This window comes from Rhinoraja longicauda, chromosome 15 (genome assembly GCF_053455715.1).
Source record: "Rhinoraja longicauda isolate Sanriku21f chromosome 15, sRhiLon1.1, whole genome shotgun sequence".
Taxonomy (NCBI): Eukaryota; Metazoa; Chordata; class Chondrichthyes; order Rajiformes; family Arhynchobatidae; genus Rhinoraja; species Rhinoraja longicauda.
Window position 1 is genome coordinate 46,734,675 of NC_135967.1, and position 21,336 is coordinate 46,756,010.

Below are 21,336 nucleotides of genomic sequence, written 5' to 3' on the forward strand. Positions count from 1 at the left end.
ACCCTCAAAAATCATCAATAAACTTCAATACATTCAAAACTCCGCTGCCCGTCTTCTCACACACACCTCGATCCATGACCATATCACCCCCGTCCTTTATAAACTCCACTGGCTCCCCATCCCCCAGAGAATCCAGTACAAAATCCTCCTCATAACCTACAAAGCCCTCCATAACCTGGCCCCATCCTACCTGACCGACCTCCTCCACAGGCACACTCCCACCTGCACCCTCCGCTCTGCCGCTGCCAATCTCCTATCCCCCCACATCCGGACTAAACTCAGATCCTGGGGGGACAGGGCTTTCTCCATCGCTGCTCCCACCCTATGGAACTCACTACCCCAAACCGTTAGAGACTCCCCCACACTCACCACATTCAAAACATCGCTGAAGTCTCACCTGTTCAGTACTGCCTTCAACCACTGAAGGTCACCTCACCTTCTGTCTCCTTTCTCTGTTCATTTATTTATTTACTTATTTATCTATCTATTTATTAATTTCCCTATGTTCTCAAAATCTCTGTAAAGCGTCTTTGAGTATATGAAAAGCGCTATATAAATAAAATGTATTATTATTATTATTATTATTATATGCTCCTTTCATGTGGCATTAGATAAAGTTGAACTTTTATATTTTATAACTCCTGCATCATTGCCTTACGTCATTGCAATATTAAAACCATGTAACGGTCCAATAGTACTGTGATCACAAGATGCACTCGATTTGCAATCAACCACCAATTAGTTCTCCATTCACAACAAAACACAGCATTTTAAAGGTCGGAGAGCAGGAGCAAGGATGACCGTTGGCTGAAAGTAAGTAGGTGATAATTGCAGGTAAAAAGACAGTTTAAAAAGAGCGCCAAAGGGATGCTAGCAGTCAGCCAGTGAAGCACATACCTCCAAGCTCGTCAGGAAGGCAGGATAGAAGTGAGTACGTGGATTGGCTGATCAATTAAATTAGAAGTTTGGTAAATTGGCCAAATAGGTCAATAGTCAATAGTCGTTTATTTGTCACATACACATAAATGTGTAGTGAAATGAAACATTACCCGCAGTTAAACAATAAGACCAATAAGAATAATCAATAAAAATGCAATAACACATACAATCACAACTAACACCAAACAAAAAGAAACATCCATCACAGTGAGTCTCCTCCAGTCCCTCCTCACTGTGATGGAAGGCCAAAAATGTCTTTTTCTCTTCCCTGCCGTCTTCTCCCGCGGTCAGGCTGTTGGAGTTGCCACATCGGGGCGGTCGGGGCTCCCGACATTGAAGCCCCCGCTGGACGGTGAAAGGTCCACGGCCTATTCCAGGCCGCGCCAGACGGTGAAAGGTCCGCGGCGGGCCGACCCAAGCCCCGCGATTCGGGGCGGGCGAAGACGCTGTCGCTGCCGCTGCCGGTGCTCCCGATGTCGGCCCCCACCCAGGGGCCTGCGGGCTTCCGACGTCCACGCGGCCCGCGCCGGAGCCTCCGGAGACGAGTCGCAGCCGCTCCCGCAGCATCCGCAGGCAGCCAGCGCCGCAGGTGGTGAGTCCGGGCCGTGGGCTCTGCGAACCAGAGCCCCAGGTGCATGGCCGGTGGTAGGCCACAACGGGAACGGAGACACGACACAGAAACAAAGGTCGCGTCTCCGTTCGGGAGAGAGAATTTTACAGTTAATAATTTAGAGACTGATATTAACAAGGCTTGCACAAGGGGTGCAGCCCTGTCGAGAAAAGTGCCCTGTGAGAAAAGTGCGAGTTTAGTGCCCTGTGAGAAAAGTGCAAGTCTAGTGCCCTGCGAGAAAAATGCGAGTCTTTGGCTGCGAGTCTTCGGCGATGAGGCTGAGGTGAGGAGGTTACGCTTGTTTTTAGGCCTGATTTGTTTTTAGACAATAAAGTGATGGTGGGCAAGTTGGTGCAGTGTGTTTCCTGCAGGATGTGGGAAGGTAGGGACACTGCTGGATCTTCTGGGAGTTACACCTACAAGAACTGTGTCCAGGTGCAACTCCTGAATGAACGTGTGGTGGTGTTGGAAAAGCAGCTGGATGACCTCGGGGCCGTCCGGGAATGCGAGAGTTTCCTGGGCAGGACCTACTGTGAGGCTGTCACGCCAAGGGTCCAGGTCGAGCGAAGGTGGGAGACCGTTTCAAGGGGGAGTGAACGTGGACTCCCAGTGGGAAGCCAGAGGATTGGGACTCTTTTAAAGAGCAACAGAAGATGACTAAAAAGGCAATACGGGGAGAAAAGATGAGGTACGAGGGTAAACTAGCCAATAATATAAAGGAGGATAGTAAAAGCTTTTTTAGGTATGTGAAGAGGAAAAAAATAGTCAAGGCAAATGTGGGTCCCTTGAAGACAGAAGCAGGGGAATTTATTATGGGGAACAAGGAAATGGCAGACGAGTTGAACCGGTACTTTCGATCTGTCTTCACTAAGGAAGATACAAACAATCTCCCAGATGTTCTAGTGGCCAGAGATCCTAGTGTGACGGAGGAACTGAAGGAAATCCACATTAGGCAGGAAATGGTATTGGGTAGACTGATGGGACTGAAGGCTGATAAATCAGGGCCACCAGGGCCTGATGGTCTGCATCCCAGAGTACTTAAGGAGGTGGCGCTAGAAATTGTGGACGCATTGGTGATCATTTTCCAATGTTCTATCGATTCAGGATCAGTTCCTGTGGGTAGCTAATGTTATCCCACTTATTAAGAAAGGATGGAGAAAGAAAACCGGGAAATTATAGACCAGTTAGTCTGACATCAGTGGTGGGGAAGATGCTGGAGTCAATTATAAAAGACGAAATTGCGGAGCATTTGGATAGTGGTATCAGGATCGTTCCGAGTCAGCATGGATTTACGAAGGGGAAATCATGCTTGACTAATCTTCTGGAATTTTTTGAGGATGTAACTATGAAAATTGACAGGGGAGAGCCGGTGGATGTGGTGTACCTCGACTTTCAGAAAACCCTTGACAAGGTCCCACATAGGAGATTAGTTGGCAAAATGAGAGCACATGGTATTGGGGGTAGGGTACTGACATGGATAGAAAATTGGTTGACAGACAGAAAGCAAAGAGTGGGGATAAATGGGTCCCTTTCAGAATGGCAGGCAGTGACTAGTGGGGTACCACAAGGCTCGGTGCTAGGACCGCAGCTATTTACAATATACATTAATGACTTGGATGAAGGGATTAAAAGTACCATTAGCAAATATGCAGATGATACAAAGCTGGGTGGTAGTGTGAACTGTGAGGAAGATGCTATGAGGTTGCAGGGTGACTTGGACAGGTTGTGTGAGTGGGCAGATGCATGGCAGATGCAGTTTAATGTGGATAAGTGTGAGGTTATCCACTTTGGTGGTAAAAATAGGAAGGCAGATTATTATCTGAATGGTGTCAAGTTAGGAAAAGGGGACGTACAACGAGATCTGGGCGTCCTAGTGCATCAGTCACTGAAAGGAAGCATGCAGGTACAGCAGGCAGTGAAGAAAGCCAATGGAATATTGGCCTTCATAACAAGAGGAGTCGAGTATAGGAGCAAAGAGGTCCTTCTGCAGTTGTACAGGGCCCTAGTGAGACCGCACCTGGAGTACTGTGTGCAGTTTTGGTCTCCAAATTTGAGGAAGGATATTCTTGCTATTGAGGGCATGCAGCGTAGGTTTACTAGGTTAATTCCCGGAATGGCGGGACTGTCGTATGTTGAAAGACTGGAGCGACCAGGCTTGTATACACTGAAATTTAGAAGGATGAGAGGGGATCTTATTGAAACATATAAGAATATTAAGGGATTGGACGCGCTAGAGGCAGGAAACATGTTCCCAATGTTGGGGGAGTCCAGAAACAGGGGCCACAGTTTAAGAATAAGGGGTAGGCCATTTAGAACTGAGATGAGGAAGAACCTTTTCAGTCAGAGAGTTGTGAATCTGTGGAATTCTCTGCCAGAAGGCAGTGGAGGCCAATTCTCTGAATGCATTCAAGAGAGAACTAGATAGAGCTCTTAAGGATAGCGGAGTCAGGGGGTACGGGGAGAAGGCAGGAACGGGGTACTGATTGAGAATGATCAGCCATGATCACATTGAATGGCGGTGCTGGCTCAATGGGCCGAATGGCCTACTCCTGCACCTATTGTATATTGTCTAAAACAACTGCCATTACCAAAATGTTCAGCCAGCCGGAGATGCTAAGAATACACAGTCATTCAACCTTTGGCAGAATTCAACCCAATCTTATTAGCACTTACTAAGCTAAAACTGAAGCCAAAGCCTACACACACACACACACACACAAATTCCTTTTCCGAAATGTCACCTATTCCTTTTCTCCAGAGATTCTGTCTGACCTGATGAGTTACTCCAGTTTTGTGTGTCTATCTTCGGTCACAAAGGTGATGTTCTTTCACTTCCACAAATAATCTCTCTCCATTATTAATTCTACAACCAATTCCAAAATCCAGGTCTGTACTATCAACTCAAGTCTTGATGCCTCTTAACATTCTCTTAAACAACAGCTCCAAATTTGACAAAATACCAACATTTGAGTCTGAAGAAGGGTCCCCACCCAGAACATCACCTATCCATGATCTCCAGAGAAGCTGCCTGACCCACTCCAGAATTTTGTGTCTTTCTTTTGCATAAACCAGCAGCTGCAGTTCTTTGAAATCTCATTACAAGTCCTACCCAATATTGTTTCTCACTAAAAATGCCGGTGCCCATCTGCTTTACGGCTTAAGGTACAGAAGCTGTTCTGGATCTCATACAAGTACTGAAAGCCACAGATAGCCCAAATCTGAATTAAGAAAAAGGAAACGCTGTATGCAAATAAAATGCACAAAGTCACCACATTTCAGTAATCTCTTGTTGCACACGTCCATTCTGTGCTTTGAGACCCTGACTTTCAACCACCTCAGTTTTTCACTCCCGCCTCCCCACACCATGTCCTGCTCTACATCGATCAATGTAGCTTGAACAATCTTTGCAGTAACTTCATCTGATCAAGACACCATGGAAATGCAAGCTCGTGCTGTTTTCACTGCTTTACCACCTCTCCCATCCTCACAACAGGGTGGTACAGTGGCTCTTTTACTCTTTGTAGATTAATTGGCCTAGTTTGTAGGTTAATTGGCTTTGGTAAAAATGATAAATTGTCCCTAATGTGTAGGATAGTGCTAGTGTACATAGTGATCGCAGGTCAACGCAGACCCTGGTGGGCTGAAGGGTCTGTTTTCATGCTGTCTCTCCAAAGTCTGAAGTCTAAAAAAAACCACATTCCCAAGACAAATATGCCACCATAGAGGAAATAATTGAAACTTTAAACCTTCCAACACATGAGATTCACAGCTTTGAAAAGGAACAAAACGTGCTCGTCTGGAAAAAGCATTTGAACTGAGATTTGTTTAACCATTCTATAACATCAATATTTTCCAGTGATGCCATCTGTGTGAAAATGCTTTCATTTCTGGAACCAAAGAGCTTAGACGGGAAACTTTGTCATGGAAATAATATTGACCATAAATGAGAAGAACGGATCTGACTAACAGAGTGCTGGAGTAGGATATAAGGGATTAGAGGACAGAAGTCAGGCATTGCAGAAGGTTGGATTCGCTGTAAAATGGCACCAAGGTACAGCAAAATAAATATTATTGTAGATGAATAATGAAACGTGAAATCAGAGCAAGGTTACGGTGTGACAGATATAGAATGACGATACCTTAACAAAAATAGACACAAAATGCTGGAGTAATTCAGCGGGTCTGGCAGCATCTCTGGAGAGAAAAGATATGTGACATTTCGGTTTGGGACCCTTCATCGGTTTGACCTGAAACGTCACCTGTACATTTTCGCCAGAGATGCTGCCTAAACTCCAGCATTTTTGTGTCAATCTTTGATGTAGACCAGCATCTGCAGTTCCTTTTGATTATACCTTAACAGAAACATCATAAAGAGCAATTCTGCCTTATTCCGTGGAGTTTTTCCTAGATCTAGATTTAAAATACTTTGTTGAAGAATTAGAGACAGATAAGATAATTTCATTCCGAGGAAGGCAGTAGTCTGGAACTCATTGCTTGAAAGGATAGTAGAAGTAGAAGCTCACATCACATTTAAATGCTTTTGGGATGAAGAGTAAAAAAGCCCAGAGCTCTGGATCTAGTGTGTGAATGTGGGATTTGACTGGGATCTCTTTTTTGACTCTTTTGTAGCTCGCATGGCCAAGAATCTATTCTGATTGTATTATCCAATGAGCATTACCATCGAGTATAATATATTATATTCGGACTATCTTTGTTTGGACGTTACTGGCTTTACCTTGCACTAAACGTTATTCTCTTATCATGCATCTGTACACTGAATGGCTTGATTGTAATCATGTATTCTCTTTCCTCTGACTGGTTAGCACGCAACAAAAGCTTTTCACTGTACCTCGGTACACGTGACAATAAACTAAAAGAACTGAAAGTTATCAGTTCTAAGTATTCGCACAAAGCTCCACTAAATTAAAGCAACACAAAATGTTTACAGGGTCCAATGTCTACTCTAAATGCTATTTCATTCAACCTGAATTCATAATTAGGTGTTTTGAACAAGCAACGGTTTAAAATTAAGAGTTGACTACATAATATACACAACAGACTTCAGATAATTTCATGGGTGCAGTCATTCCCCTGGGTTTGGATACTGATTCAACATTCAAGGAAGGGATAATTATAAAATCATTCAATATACAGAGATAGTGCTTTATAGTTTTTAATCTTCCAGTTTTCACCATTGTAACTATTCACTCAGCAGAATTTTAGATGCTGACAAACAATATGACAATTTCTAAAGGAGTCACGTCCTATAAATGTGTAGCCAAAAGGTCTAGAAGGATGGCAAAGCAAGGAATCTGTAAGTAAATATTGCAGTTTTTAATGATAATTGTGTACTCAGTGTCTGAACGACCCCAAACCTACATCACCACTAAATTATTCACAACCACAGAGTCAAAAAGAAAAAAAACTGAAATAAAGAAAATTGGTAAAAATAAATCCCAGAGATAATGATTAACAATGCAGAATCAATTTACTTAATCATGGATCGGTTTTTATTGATTAAGATGCAGTAAATATGATTCCGGCAAATGACAATGGTTTCAGAAGGAACAGTCTTATTTATAGTTTCGTTTATTGCCTTGTGTCAGGCACAGAGAAAATCTTTTTATTGCATGCTAACCAGTCAGCGGAAAGATTACGCGTGATTATAATTGAGCCAACAGTGTACAGAAACTTAATAAAGAGAACAATATAAAGACCAGTAAGGTCTGATTAAAGGTAGTCCAAGGATTAAACTTCTTCTTCACCACCTTTGATTGGACTTTACTGGCTTTATCTTGCACTAAACGTTATTCCCATATCAATTGTGTTGCCATTTTCAGTAAACCATGGACAAACCTTAATGCCCTCTGTTTATCAACATTCCTTACTCAGCTACCATACCAATCCCCCATCTGACTTACCAAAATGATCACAGGCACCCAATCAGAAAAGCATCCCTCCATATGAACGTCTGACCCCTATCACTGAGCCAATTTTCCTTGGTTCAATTGGCCTTGTGGGACCTTATCAAATGCTTTATGCAACTCCACAAAGACAATGACTTACTTCATCATTCTCCTTAGTTACCTCCTTCCTGACAAAACTCATTCACATTTTAGAGACAGGATTGCCTCCGCAAATGCTAACTATCGTTGTATTTGCTTTTCCAAATCTACACAAATTCTATCCCTCGGGATTTTCTCCCAACCTTTCCCTACCTTTCATGCAAGGCTCTCTGGCCTGTAATTACCTGATTTATCTCTATTGCCCTTAAACAAAGGAATAACATTAGCTACCCTCCAGCATTTCATCCATGGCTAAGAAAGATGCCAAACTACCGAGCCAAACTACCTCCACCCTTACTTCTCAAAACAACCCCAGATATAAGTCATCCAGCCCTGGGGATTGGACAACACAGGGCATCCCATAACATTGAACACCTCCGTCTTCCTCGACACCGAGCCGCTCCAGGTAACCCACCCCACCATCTTCCACATCGCTTGGCTCCACACATTTTTGGGCACACTTTTTTTCCCATGGTAAATATCTTGGGATTCTCCTCAATCTTACTTGCCAAGGGTATGTCATAATCCCATTTTAATCTCCCATTTTCTTAATTTCTCCCTGATCAAACCTCCAATACCCTCTGTCATCCAAGACTCCCTAATCCTGCCATCTTTGCCTTTCACCCTTGCCTTTGCCTTCAGAACCCGCTGAAAGAGTTTCAGGACTGAAAGGGTTAAGAGTGTAAGTGCAGAGGAGCACATCCAGGCATGTCCTAACACAAGGGGCTTTGATTCAAGGGTGCTGATGATGAAAGAGGTATGGGTCCCTCCCCCCCCCAGTATAAATAAGCAGGGCTTTGGATCGAACCTTTGAGTGGGACCACGAGGGACAGCGAGTATGTTGCCATACTCGGGGTTGCTCTCCCACTGCCGCATGCGCGAATAAAAAGGCATTGCTTCATTCTTAAGGTGACTAACGTGGTCTGTAGTCTGATAGCGTGCATATAACTTTAACACCACTGGCCCTGAACGCTCTTTGAAACAACACTCACTTATCAGCTTAAATTTTATGAACAGCCCATCCTCCATTTGCCAGGTCCTCTCTTCGGCTGCTGAAATCAGCTTGCACTACTGAAATTATGACATGTTTAAATAAATCCAGGTTTTTTTTTGCCCTATCTGGTAACTGTAAAATATGACTATCACCAGCCACATTGTGAAATGAAAATGATACATTGCAAATTTATATCCTGTAATAACATCTGAAAATCCACGACTTCATACTGCAGATGCTGGTTTAAACCGAAGATAAGACACAAAAAACTGGGATTACTCAGCGGATCAGACAGCATCTCTGGCAAAAAGGAATAAGTGACATTTCGGGTTGAGACTCTTATTCAGACTGAGACTAAGCTGCCCAAGCAAAATATGAGGTGCTGTTCCAGCATACAACCTAGCGATATGAATATTGATTTCTCTATCCTCAAGTTATCCTTGTATCCCCTCTTTCTCCATCCAAGTCGGTTTACTAGTTTCAAAGTCATCTTGTTGAGTCTTATTGTCTGTAACTCATTTTCACCTAGCCCACAGGTAACAATGGCCTGTTTCTTTCATCATCGTTACAATTTTGATAACTTTCATTCATTTGTTCCGTATCTCTCTTTATCACCGTCTGTATCTCGTTTCCATTTCCCCTGACTCTCAGTATGAAGAAGGGTCTCGACCCAAAACGTCACCTATTCCTTCTCTCCAGAGATGCTGTCTGACCTGCTGAGTTACTCTAGCCTTTAGTGTTTATCTTCACTTCATAACTGTTTACAACTGCACAGCGAGGCATATACGATTCAACCATTTCTCTCTTTGCCAAGGGCAAAATGTACTTCGCCTGAAAATTCACAGGAGTCAGCAATACCTGATACCGGATGCGTGCATTTAATACAGCGGAAGGAAATCTCTCTCACAAGACACTCAAGCAGTCCTGAGCTACTGTCTACCTCATTGAAGACTCTCGGACTATCTTTGATCGGACTTCACTGGACTTCACCTTGCACGAAACGTTATTCGCGTTATTCCCTTTCTCAAATGACGGACAAGATGCACAAGTTCTTTGAAAATATAATCATTTTCAAACAGAACCCAAATCTTTCAAGACATTCAAATTTCTAGTTATATCATAAAGAACAAGAAGCATGTATTTCTTAATTCGCTACTTATTTCATTTGATGCTAACCTTCTGAGCAATAACAATACTCCAAAAACAAGTTCGTCATCAGCAGTGAAATACTTAAGTCTGAAGGCATAAAAAACAAATTACGATTCTTTGTAATTAACTTCAAGAGATCCTTCTGCGGAATTTGACTTAACTGACTTCAGATCCTTTAATTACAACACCAAGACTCTAACCGAACAGTCAAGCAAACTTATACCCGAGTGCACGATGCCATCAGAATGATACACAGTCCGTAACTTAGAAAATATCTCCAGGTACAATTAGACAAATCAAAGATGAGACAGTTTGTTAGAGGGCAATTCCAACAATACCCAGGGCCAAGAAACAACTCAGAGAGGAGGTGATGGAAGGTGAGGAAGAGGAGGGAGACACATCTAGGGTGGAAGGAGAGAGGTGAGGAGACAGAAGTGGGGTGGGGAGGACTGAAACAAAACAAATGGACTGGAGCTAGTGGGGGGTGGGGGGAAGGAAGGCAGCCCATGGAGTGGGGGTGTGTGAAGTGGTGACCAAGCGGTGGAGGTGAAGGGAGGCCGACCAAGGACTGGAGGTGGAGACTGATCGAGGGATGGGTGGGAAATCCTAGACCCGAGGTCAACAAATGACAGGTGCAACTTCTACAGATGCACCTGAGAATGCGTTTTATCAGGATGCATCACAGCATGGGTTGGGAACAGCTCTATCCAAAACTGCAAGAAATGGCAAAGATTTATGGACACAGCCCAGACCATCACGCAAACCAACCTCCCTCCCATTGTTTAAGACCTCGTCTTTTCCCTTTGATCCATATATGGAGTATCACACTGATCTTTAAGGTGATCTACCCTCTTCTCGGCTACCTTCTTACTCTTAATATACTTACAGAATCTTTTAGGATTCTCCTTGAGCTTATTGCTTGGAGCCTCACCAAAGAGCCTGACAGTTTTCAAAATGACAAGAGAAAAGTTTGACCAAGGACGTATTCTGTGGCAGACTGGCAGTGACCGCACTGGAGTCAAAAGGGCCAAGGAGGGATCTACCTTGATCCACTAATTGAACAGTTAGGCCACTAGAAATATACAGCAGCCGATGTACAAGCAACGATAGATGCAAGCAACTGCAGATGCTACTTTGCATCTTGCTACTTTGCAAAGTGTTGGATTAACAGTGGGTCGGGTAGCTCCTCTGGAGAACATGGATAGGCGATGTACCCCAGCAATTTGCATATTTTTTTGCTGCAATGATGCATGGGTGTTCAAGTACTTTGGCTTTTGTGGACCACATTAAAGCAGATACGACAATGTCACAACTTTCATAAATCTCACGCTGCTGACGTTAGCAAGTTACGTCTGCCTTGGCCAGCAACATCAACCCTTTTTTAAAGATTTGATTGCCCACTTGATTAAGAATAAAACCACTTGTACAGGTAGAATTGATTGCCTGAGTTGCAAGGTTTCCAAGTGGCCTTTATTTGGATAGCCCGGCAAAATAAATTGAAACAGAACACCCTTGGCCTCTCAGTTAGCTGTGTTGTGGGAGAATACTTCCAAAGTGATTGTCTGTATCTTTGGAGTATCTAGTAAATTACACGCATGAAGACTCCCCTAGCTTGTATGACACCAAGTTGTATGGCTGTACAACCTTAGTAGATAAATAGATTTTAGTGTACAGATATAGGATGGAAACAGGCCCTTCGGCCCACCTAGTCCACACTGACCATCGATCATCCACGCACAGTCGTTCCACGTCAACCTACTTTCTCATCCAATCCCAACATGCTGGGGGCAATTTATAGAGGCTGATTAACCTACAAACCTGCACGTCTTTGGGACATGGGAGGAAACGAGAGCACCTGGAGGAAACCTGCCTGGTCACAGGGAGAACGTGCAAACTCCACACGGACAGCAGCCGAGGTCAGGATCGAGCCCGGGTCTCTGGCACTGTGAGGCAGCGGCTCTATTATTTGCCTCTTTTGCTAATTAAACTGGCTATTTGCCATTTTCAATTGCGTCAACGTTATTTATACGAATGCTATTTAGATTTAAAAACTCAGACGGGCAAACTACTGCAATGTTTTGTGTCGTTAAACGCTCCTCGTCTGCGCTGAAGCTAAAAAATCTAATCCTGTGCAACATTCATTTTATCAGTGAAAAATGGCAAAACTTAATTCCTGATGAGACATGAACACAGAGAAATATATTCAGACAAGAGTATGGCAAGGAATATAAATTGTACTTAAAGACATTAACAACCAATGCGAGCAATCCTTTGTTATTTCACCCACGCACTTCAGCAATCCTGCGTCACACTTCCTCACCAAGATCAATCGGCTGATCTTCCAATACATCAGGCCTCACACCTCCAGAATCACCCAGGACAATAAAACCATTTAGTTCCAGCATTATACAAAATCTGCCATATTCCACAAAAATGACAAAAAGCACAGTATTTCTTGCAAACGAGATGGAAAGCATGCAGTTAGTATGTGGAGGACAATTTAGAGAGTCGGTTCAGATTCAATGAATTCACAATCAATTTTTACCACCATTCATTCCCAATCAGGTATATACTGATTACTTAAGAATAGTGGAAAGAAAAGCACATACTGATCAAGTGAAAATTTTTTGGATGCTTCAAAAATCATAGATTTGCCTAAAAAATATTATCTTTTGAAACATTCGGAATGAATGCCACAGTAGAACGATTTGTTTAGTATTTACAAAGGTCCTTAACAAATTATAGTGCTGATGGGAGCTATTTATCTCAATATGTCTGGCAGACTCTCAGAGTAATTCAAAATTATAACAATAACAAAATGCTGGAAGCACTCAGCATGCCAGGGAATATCTGGGAGGAGAGAAACAGTGGATATTTCAAGTCAAAGACCTTCCACAGAACCGGAAGGTAAACAAATGTACATTAAGTTGCAGCAGTATGCTTCGATTTCCTTGTCTTTTTCCGTTTCTGCCTGTTTATTAAAGTAACTAATACCTTGGTCTCCACCCTATCACAGGCATTCCACAAGTCACGAGCCAGTGTTTTATTGTCACATGAAGCAAAACGGAACAAAATTCTTTTTTGCAGCACCACAACAGGTCTGCAAGCAGATTACTCACTAAATAATAACAAACAAACAAAAATAAAGTTCAATAAGAAACCCAATATAGTGCAAAACAAAGCCCAAAGGCCCTCATGCAACCAAGGTATTTCGTGGTTCTGCGTTTGGTCAGAGTTCACAGCGTTCAATCGCCTGATGGTTGTTGGGAAGAAGCTGTTCCCGACTCCGTTAGTTTTCAGGCTCCTGTACTTTCTTCCTGACGGCAGGAGTGAAATGAGAGGGTGGCCAGAGTGGTGTGGGTCTCTGATGATGCTGGCTGTCTTTTGGAGAAAGCGACCCCTGTCGACCCCTTCGATGGTGGGGAGGTCAGTACCCACGACGGACCAGGCAGCGCTCAAAGCTTTATGTAATCGCCTTCGTTCCTTGGCGTTCCAGTTGCCGAACCAGGCCGTGATGCAACCAGTCCATATGCTCGCTACCGTACACACTAGTACAAGCTCAAATTAGTAATCATCGACATCCCAAATCTCTTCAGTTTTCTCATGAACGTAGAGGTGTTGATGGGCTTGGTTTACGATTGTATCAATGTGCTGAGTCCAGGATAGATCCTCATAGATATGTGTGCCCTGGAACTTGAAGTTCTGGACTCTCTCCACCACCGTTTAATCAACGAAGATATGTTTGAGGATCCTCGGACTTCCTCTCCCAAAGTCAGCAATCAGTTACCTGGCTTTACAGATGTTGAGAGCAAAGTTGTTGTTTTTCTGGCACTATTCAATCTGACGATCTATACTCCGACTCATCATTATCTGTAATTCATCCAGCAAGGGCAGTGTTGTCAGCAAAGTTAGAGAATTAGAACTAACTGGCTGCACATTCTGGGGATAGAGTGGGTAGAGCAGGGGACTGACACGTGCGTTTTTATTGTCCGAGTGTCAAATGCAGAGTGGAGAGAAAGCAAGATCGCTTCTCGCAGTGACACCTTGTAGTGGGTCCAGGTTCCCAGGTGCCATTTTGGGTCTGGGTGCTTTTTGTTATAGAGAGGAGTCTGAAGAAGGGTCCTGACCCAAAACGTCACCTGTCTATGTTCGCCAGAGATGCTGTCTGACTCTCTTAGTTACTCCAGCACCTCTTGTCCTTTTCCCTAGTTAAATTAAGGATGCTGGAAACCCAGGTGAAGAAAGCAAACATCACTGTCCCAGCACATGAATTGGGGTAAGGAAAGCAACCTGTAACCCCATAGCCTAAATATATTTTATGGTGACTTGTTTTTAACTTATTTCTGGGATCCACTTTCCCTGGCTTTTATTTGCGTGAGACTATGACAAATCTTATCAACATTGCCAAAGACTAGATTTCTTTTGGATGAAGTGAGCACGCCCCACCCCAATATTTGCAGACTGTGCCTTATTCATTTAAAAATCCATTCTCCCTATCCTCGGCACAGGAGCCCAGCTCGGAAGTCAAGGCAATCTTAATATTTTACCACACATTGAGCCAAACATTAATCCCTTAACAGAACAAATACCAAGCAAATCCAATTTAACGCATTAAAACACATCATATCGGGTCCTAAATTATCACAGAGAAAAGAAATATCAGATAGGTTTGTTTAAATTAAATGAGTATTTTCTACTTGCTTTTCAATTCTCTTCATCTCTTCCTGACTTTTCCTTTGCTAAAACCTTTTGTTGAGGTATTTTCATCCCTGTACCAAGCTTCCCACCTAAACCATTCTCACTTCAGATGTGACGGCACGGTGGCGCAGCGATAGAGTTGCTGCCTTACAGCGCCGGAGACCCGGGTTCCATCCTGACTACGGGGGCTGTCTGTACAGAGTTCGTTCAGACAGATCTCCAAGATTTTCGGTTTCCAAAAGACGTACAGGTTTGTAGGTTAATTGGCTTGGTAAAATTGTAAATTGTCCCAAGTGTGTGTGGGATAGTGTTAGTGTGCCGGTGCGGACGGACTCTGTTCGGCCCATTAGCCCGTGCTGGTTCCCAGGTGAGTAATCCTGTTAACCCTTCCTTCGCTGTCGTGTCCCTCTCTCCTCTGAAGAAGGGTCTCGACCCGAAATGTCACCAATTCCCTCTCTCCTGGATGCTGCCTGACCTGCCTAACAAAATGTTACTCCAGCATTTTGTGATACCTTCCTTCGCTGTATCTCTGCAAAACATTCCCTCTCCCACACGTGGCCTTTTGACACTTATTTTTACAACATACAGAGGCCACTTAACCTGCCACGTCTTTGAGGCGTGGGAAGAATCCAACACACCTGGAGGAAAACCAAGCAGTCATGGGGAGAATATGCAGACAGCATTCGGAGTCAGGACCCTCATATGAGGAAAGATTGGAAAGACTGGGCTTGTATTCACTGGAGTTTAGAAGAATGAGAGGGGATCTTATAGAGACATATAAAATTATAAAAGGACTAGACAAACTAGATGCAGTAAAAATGTTCCCAATGTTGGGGGAGTCCAGAACCAGGGGCCACAGTCTAAGAATAAAGGGGAGGCCATTTAAAACTGAGGTGAGTAGAAACTTTTTCACCCAGAGAGTTGTGAATTTGTGGAATTCTCTGCCACAGAAGGCAGTGGAGGCCAATTCACTGGTTGAATTTAAAAGAGAGTTAGATAGAGCTCTGGGAGCTAGTGTAATCAAGGGATTGGGGAGAAGGCAGGCACGGGTTACTGATTGTGGATGATCAGTCATGATCAGAATGAATGGCGGTGCTGGCTCAAAGGGCCAAATGGCCTCCTCCTGTACCTACTCCCTATGTTTCTGTTTCTAAGCCAGACGCTGCCCGGCAGAAGTGCCAGCTGCTCCACCACAGTGCCACCTCCAATCGCTGCCAATGTCAGCAGAACATTTCCAATTATGTGGCATGTGTAATATTAAAAAATTAAATGGCTAAATGCATGCGTAAGTAATTCCATAACATGCATGTATTTATCTACGAGCTTCCAACTGCCAAGAAAGACTTCTTAAGATGGCAGGACAAAAACTACTGATCCTGTTGCCACATACTCTTCCATACGCCTGAATCCCAGTTTTTTTTAAACCAGGCATTTGAACTTTATTCCTTTCATCGTGTATCTGTACAATGCGGACGGCTCGAATGTAATCGTGTATAGTCTTTCCGCTGACTAGTTAGCACGCAACAAAAAGCTTTTCACTGTACACGTGACAATAAACTAAAGCATATGAAAAGTTCTAAAGCTCAACATTGAATTCTCCAATTTTAAATATGTCCCCGTTTAAGAATTTATTTCTCTTTCCTGTGGCCACTCCCACTGTACATCCATTCCTCCCATTAACTCCCCCTGCTCCTTTCCATCTATGTCCCTCCCTCTGGCTTCACATCTCACTCCTCTTCTCTCCTTATCTGACACCCTTTTGTCTCCAGCCTTTGCACCATCTGCCATCTCATCTGTATCCACATTTCACTTGCCAGCAAGAGAAAAAAAAGGTGCAAAGTGCTCTTGTAACTCAGCGGGTCAGGCAGCATCCCTGGAGAACATGGACAGAGGACATTTTGGATCGGGACACTTCTTCTGACTGACAGTTGCCGTTTCGAGTTGAGACCCTTCGTCACCTGCCGGTCTTTGTCCTCCACACACCTAACACCCCCCCCCCCATACTACAATCAGTTGGAAGAAGGGTCCTGACCCAAAACAGAGTTCTCTAAAAATGCCACCTGACCCGCTGAGTTACTCCAACACCTTGTGGTCCCCCATGCAAGATTCCAACATCTGCAGTTCCTTGCGTCTACAAAAAAGCGCTAAGATGCACTAAAAACATTGTGGAATAGTGGCCGATTTATACACAAGCTCGTCTTTCACTTCTTCCCATTGCAACTAACCTTCCTGAGAATGAACGAAAATGAGGACCTCACACAGCAGTCAAGGAATCTGCACACTGCATCAAAAACTAGATCTTGTATTGCACTAGGTCTGTGTGTAGGAAAGAAAACTGTAGATGCTGGTTTAAATCGAAGGTAGACACAAGATGCTGGAGTAACTCAGCGGGTTAGGCACTATCTCTGGAGAGCAGGAATGGGTGACGTTTCGGGTCGAGACCCTTTCTCCAGACTGATCTTCCAATTTTATATCAAGACCTACATTCTTTCATAAAAACATGTTTTTAGATTATGCCTTCATAAACCCTTTAGACCATCCCAAGTACTTTACAGCTAATATAACACTTGAAATTGCAGATATTGGCAGACTGTAGACCACGGAACAGCCAATTTGAACAAAGCAGGACTCCCATGTAATCACAACTAGATATCCAACTTGAAGTGTAGGAAAGAACTGCAGATGCTGGTTTAAATTGTAGACACGAAATGCTGGAATAGCTCAGCGGGACAGGCAGCATCTCTGGAGAAGGGTCTCGACCCGAAACTTCACCCATTCCTTTTCTCCAGAGATGCTGCGTTACTCCAACATTTTGTGTCTATTTTACTTTAAGGACGTGAGAAATAGTTATCTTATTCTTCTTCAAAAAAGAGAGGGGCTTGCTTTTTATCCCTCGTCCAAACAGAACACCGTTGGGAACGCAGCATTTTCTCCAGATTGCATTGCAGATCGAGGTCAGATTTCTGTGATCAAGCCTTTCTAACGAAACTTAACTACTCAAGGTGCTCCACCATCTCAGAGTCATACAGCATGGAGACAGGCCCTTCAGCTCAACTTGCATCTGCCAACCAAGATGCCCCATCTACGCTAGTCCCACCTGCCTGCTTTTGGCCCATATCCCTCTAAACATTTCTTCCCTTACATCCAAGTATCTTTTGAATGTCGTTATATCCACACACCCACCAAAAAGTTGTGAAAAAGTTGTCCCTCAGGTTCCTATTAATTCTTTCTCCTCTCACGTTAGACCCTTGTCCTCTGGTTCTTGATTCCCCGACTCTGGGTGAAAGACTGTACATTTATCCTGTTTATACTACACTGAAGAAAAAGACTGGGGCAGAAGAGGGAAATGATGAGGCCTGATGGGAACTCAGGAGTGTCATTGTGGGGAAGGAACTGTGACTGCACCAATAAGGGATGGACAGACTAAACCGAAAACAAGTGAACTGGTAGCTCACAAGTAAATCTGAAGTCGGCTCAAACAAGCAGGATCATTATTTATCATTCATCACCCATGAGGTTGTGCTAGCTTCAAAGTCATCTTGTTGAGTCTCATTGTAACTCGTTTTCACAATGGCCTGTTTCCTTTATCATCGTTATGTTTATGCATATCTTTCGTTCATTTGTTTGATATCGTTCTACATCACCGTCTACATATCTCGTTTCCCTTTCCCCCAACTCTCAGTCTGAAGAGGGGTCTCGACCCGAAAGGTCACCTATTCCTTTTCTTCCGAGATGCAGCCTGACCCGATGAGTTACTCCAGCTTTTTGTGCCTATCTGCGTAATTTATAAAGTTGTCCATTTTACTGATAAGAGTGATCCCGTTAGTAAATTGTCCCTCGTGTGTGTGGGATAGTTTCCCTGCCTTGTTCTGCTATAAGTACAGGAGGATGGGCTGGCCACAGGAACGTCGATGCATGCCAGGCACCAGGTTCCTCTCCAGTGCCAACACAACGAGCTACAGAAGCTAGAATACGGAGCAAATGTGACAGTGATGGAGGTTAATCCCCAGGATGGCGGGACTGTCATATGAGGAAAGATTGGAAAGACTGGGCTTGTATTCACTGGAGTTTAGAAGGACGAGAAAGGATCTTATAGAAATGTATAAAATTATAAAAAAGGACTGGACAAGCTAGATGCAGGAAAAATGTTCCCAATGTTGGGGGAGTCCAGAACCAGGGGCCACAGTCTAAGAATAAAGGGGAAGGCATTTAAAACTGAGGTGAGAAAAAAACTTTTCCACCCAGAGTTGTATATTTGTGGCATTCTCTGCCACAGAGGGCAGTGGAGGCCAATTCACTGGTTGAATTTAAAAGAGAATTAGATAGAGCTCTAGGGGCTAGCGAAATCAAGGTATATGGGGAGAAGGCAGGCACGGGTTACTGATTGAGGATGATCAGCCATGATCACATTGAATGGCGGTGCTAGCTCAAAGGGCCAAATGGCCTCCCCCTGCACCTGTTTTCTGTTTCTACGTAATTCAGCAGGTTCCGTGGAGGGAATGGACAGACGACATTTTGTTTCAACGGTGTCAACTTCCTCCTTTATTAGCCGGATTCCTCAGATTATCGATCAGAGTAAATCATCAATTCCTCTGATCAATAAGAGAAATTGACAATTTGATAGCGGCCTTTCCTACTAGCATGTGCTAACTGCAAACAGACTTAAGTGTAAGCTACCAGTTAGTGCAGTTATTTTCTGTTACATCGGCCCCAGGCTGAATCGTCACTCGTCCACTCCCTTTACAGATGCTGCCTGCCCCACTGAGCCTCTCCAGAACTTTGCCTTTTCTCTCCCATGGTGAGTAAATGGTTCAGGGCTCGGCTGGGGAAGCCCAACGTCCAACAGCACCTTGGTGACCAGACTCAAGCTCGTCCCCACAGTTATCAAACACTGAACGGCCCTCTCACATAGTTGGTAGAGCTGCTGCCTCACAGCAGCAGAGACCGAGGTTCAATCCTGACCTCAGGCATTGTCTATGTGGTTTGCATCTTCTCCCTGTGACTGACTGAGTGGTTTTCCTCCAGGTTTAGATTAGTTTAGATATAAAGGGCACTAACAGGCCTGCTGGGGGAGGTGCTCTGGATTCCTCCCACATCCCAAAGACATGTGGGTTTGTAGGTTAATTGGCCTCTGTAAATTGCACCTAGTGTGTAAGGAGTGGATGAGAAAGTGGGATAACATAGAACTAGTGTGCTCGATGGCCGGCGATGGCTCTTTTAAATTACAGAGGTACAGCGCGGAAACAGGCCCTTCGGCCCACAAGGTCGACACCGACCCCTGCACACGAACACTATTCTACACACACTAGGGACAATTTCCAATTTTACCAAACCAATTAACCTACAAACCTGCATGTCTTTGGAATGCGTGAGGAAAGCGAAGATCTTGGCGAAAACGTGCAAATTCCACACAGACAGCACCCATGGTCAGGTTCACACCCAGGACAGTGTCTGGCGCCGTGAGGCAACAGCTCGACCGGTCTCCGGCGCTCTTTGACCCATTCCTTCTCTCCAGATGCTGCCCGACCCGCAGCATCGGGAGCCCCGACCGTCCCGACGTGGCAACTACAACAGCCTGACCGCGGGGGAATACGGCAGGGAAGAGAAAAAGACATTCTAGCCTTCCATCACAGTGAGGAGGGACTGGAGGAGACTTGCTGTGATGGATGTTTCTTTTTGTTTGATGTTAGTTTATGATTGTATGTATTATTGCATTTTTATTGATTGATTATTCTTATTGGTCTTATTGTTGAACTGCCGGTAATGTTTCATTTCACTACACATTTATGTGTATGTGACAAATAAACGACTATTGACTATTGAGTAACTCCAACACTTTGTGTCTGCAAGACAGCGGGTCGGGCAGCATCTACTGTGAAGGGACTGACGGATGAGGTCGCGTGGAGACCCTGGCTTCGTCAGACTGCGTCTGTGTTACATATTTCAATTAAATTCCTGATCATTTGTTCATGAGTTACAGGAGCAGAATGGGGCCACTCGGCCCATCGTGTCCACTCCGGCTGATGCTCCTCTCCCTCCCTCCCGCCTTCTCCACATAACCCCGGCCGGGCACTGATTTAGAAGGATGAGGATACACTGGAATTTAGACGGATGAGAGGAGATCTTATCGAAACGAATAAGATTATTAAGGGGTTGGACACGTTAGAGGCAGGAAACATGTTCCCAATGTTGGGGGAGTCCAGAACCAGGGGCCACAGTTTAAGAATAAGGGGTAGGCCATTTAGAATGGAGATGAGGAAAAACTTTCTCAGTCAGAGAGTTGTGAATCTGTGGAATTCTCTGCCTCAGAAGGCAGTGGAGGCCAATTCTCTGAATGCATTCAAGAGAGAGCTAGATAGAGCTCTTAAGGATAGCGGAGTCAGGGGGTATGGGGAGAAGGCAGGAACGGGGTACTGATTGAGAATGATCAGCCATGATCACATTGAATGGCGATGCTGGCTCGAAGGGCCGAATGGCCTCCTCCTGCACCTATTGTCTATTGTCTGATCCTCCAGCCGGCCCCGCACTTTGTTAACCCGCACTTTCCCCGCCGTCTAGCGCTCTCATCCGCGCTGCTTTGTTGTGTTTCCCCGCGGTGTGGCGGGCGGACGGACGGGCATCACCCCGGCCCCAGCCCGGCCTGTGTGGCGGGGACAGACATGCCGGGGACAGGCCGCTCTCCGCTCCCTCTCCCCCAGGCCCGGCCCCGCCCCGCCTCACCTCACTCATGCTCGACACCTCCATCTCCATCTCCTGCCACGGTTTATCCAGCTGCACGAACGGCATCCTAACGCTGCTGCTGCCGCCGCCGGGCGCCTCGGCCGCCGCTCATGTTGCAGCAGCAGCAGCAGCAGCTGGCGGGTGGGACAGGCGACTCCCTC

At 44.6% G+C, this 21,336-nt stretch overlaps 1 protein-coding gene across 1 annotated transcript in view; it reads right to left on the minus strand.

Annotated features, from left to right (window-relative positions):
* The window catches only part of LOC144600705 (ribosomal protein S6 kinase alpha-6), an 83,443-nt gene extending 62,107 nt beyond the window's left edge, over positions 1–21,336 (minus strand). The window contains exon 1 of the mRNA XM_078412614.1: positions 21,176–21,336. Within this exon, the coding sequence (XP_078268740.1) occupies positions 21,176–21,241 (66 nt within the window). The 5' untranslated portion in view covers positions 21,242–21,336. The remainder of the gene's footprint in view (positions 1–21,175) is intronic.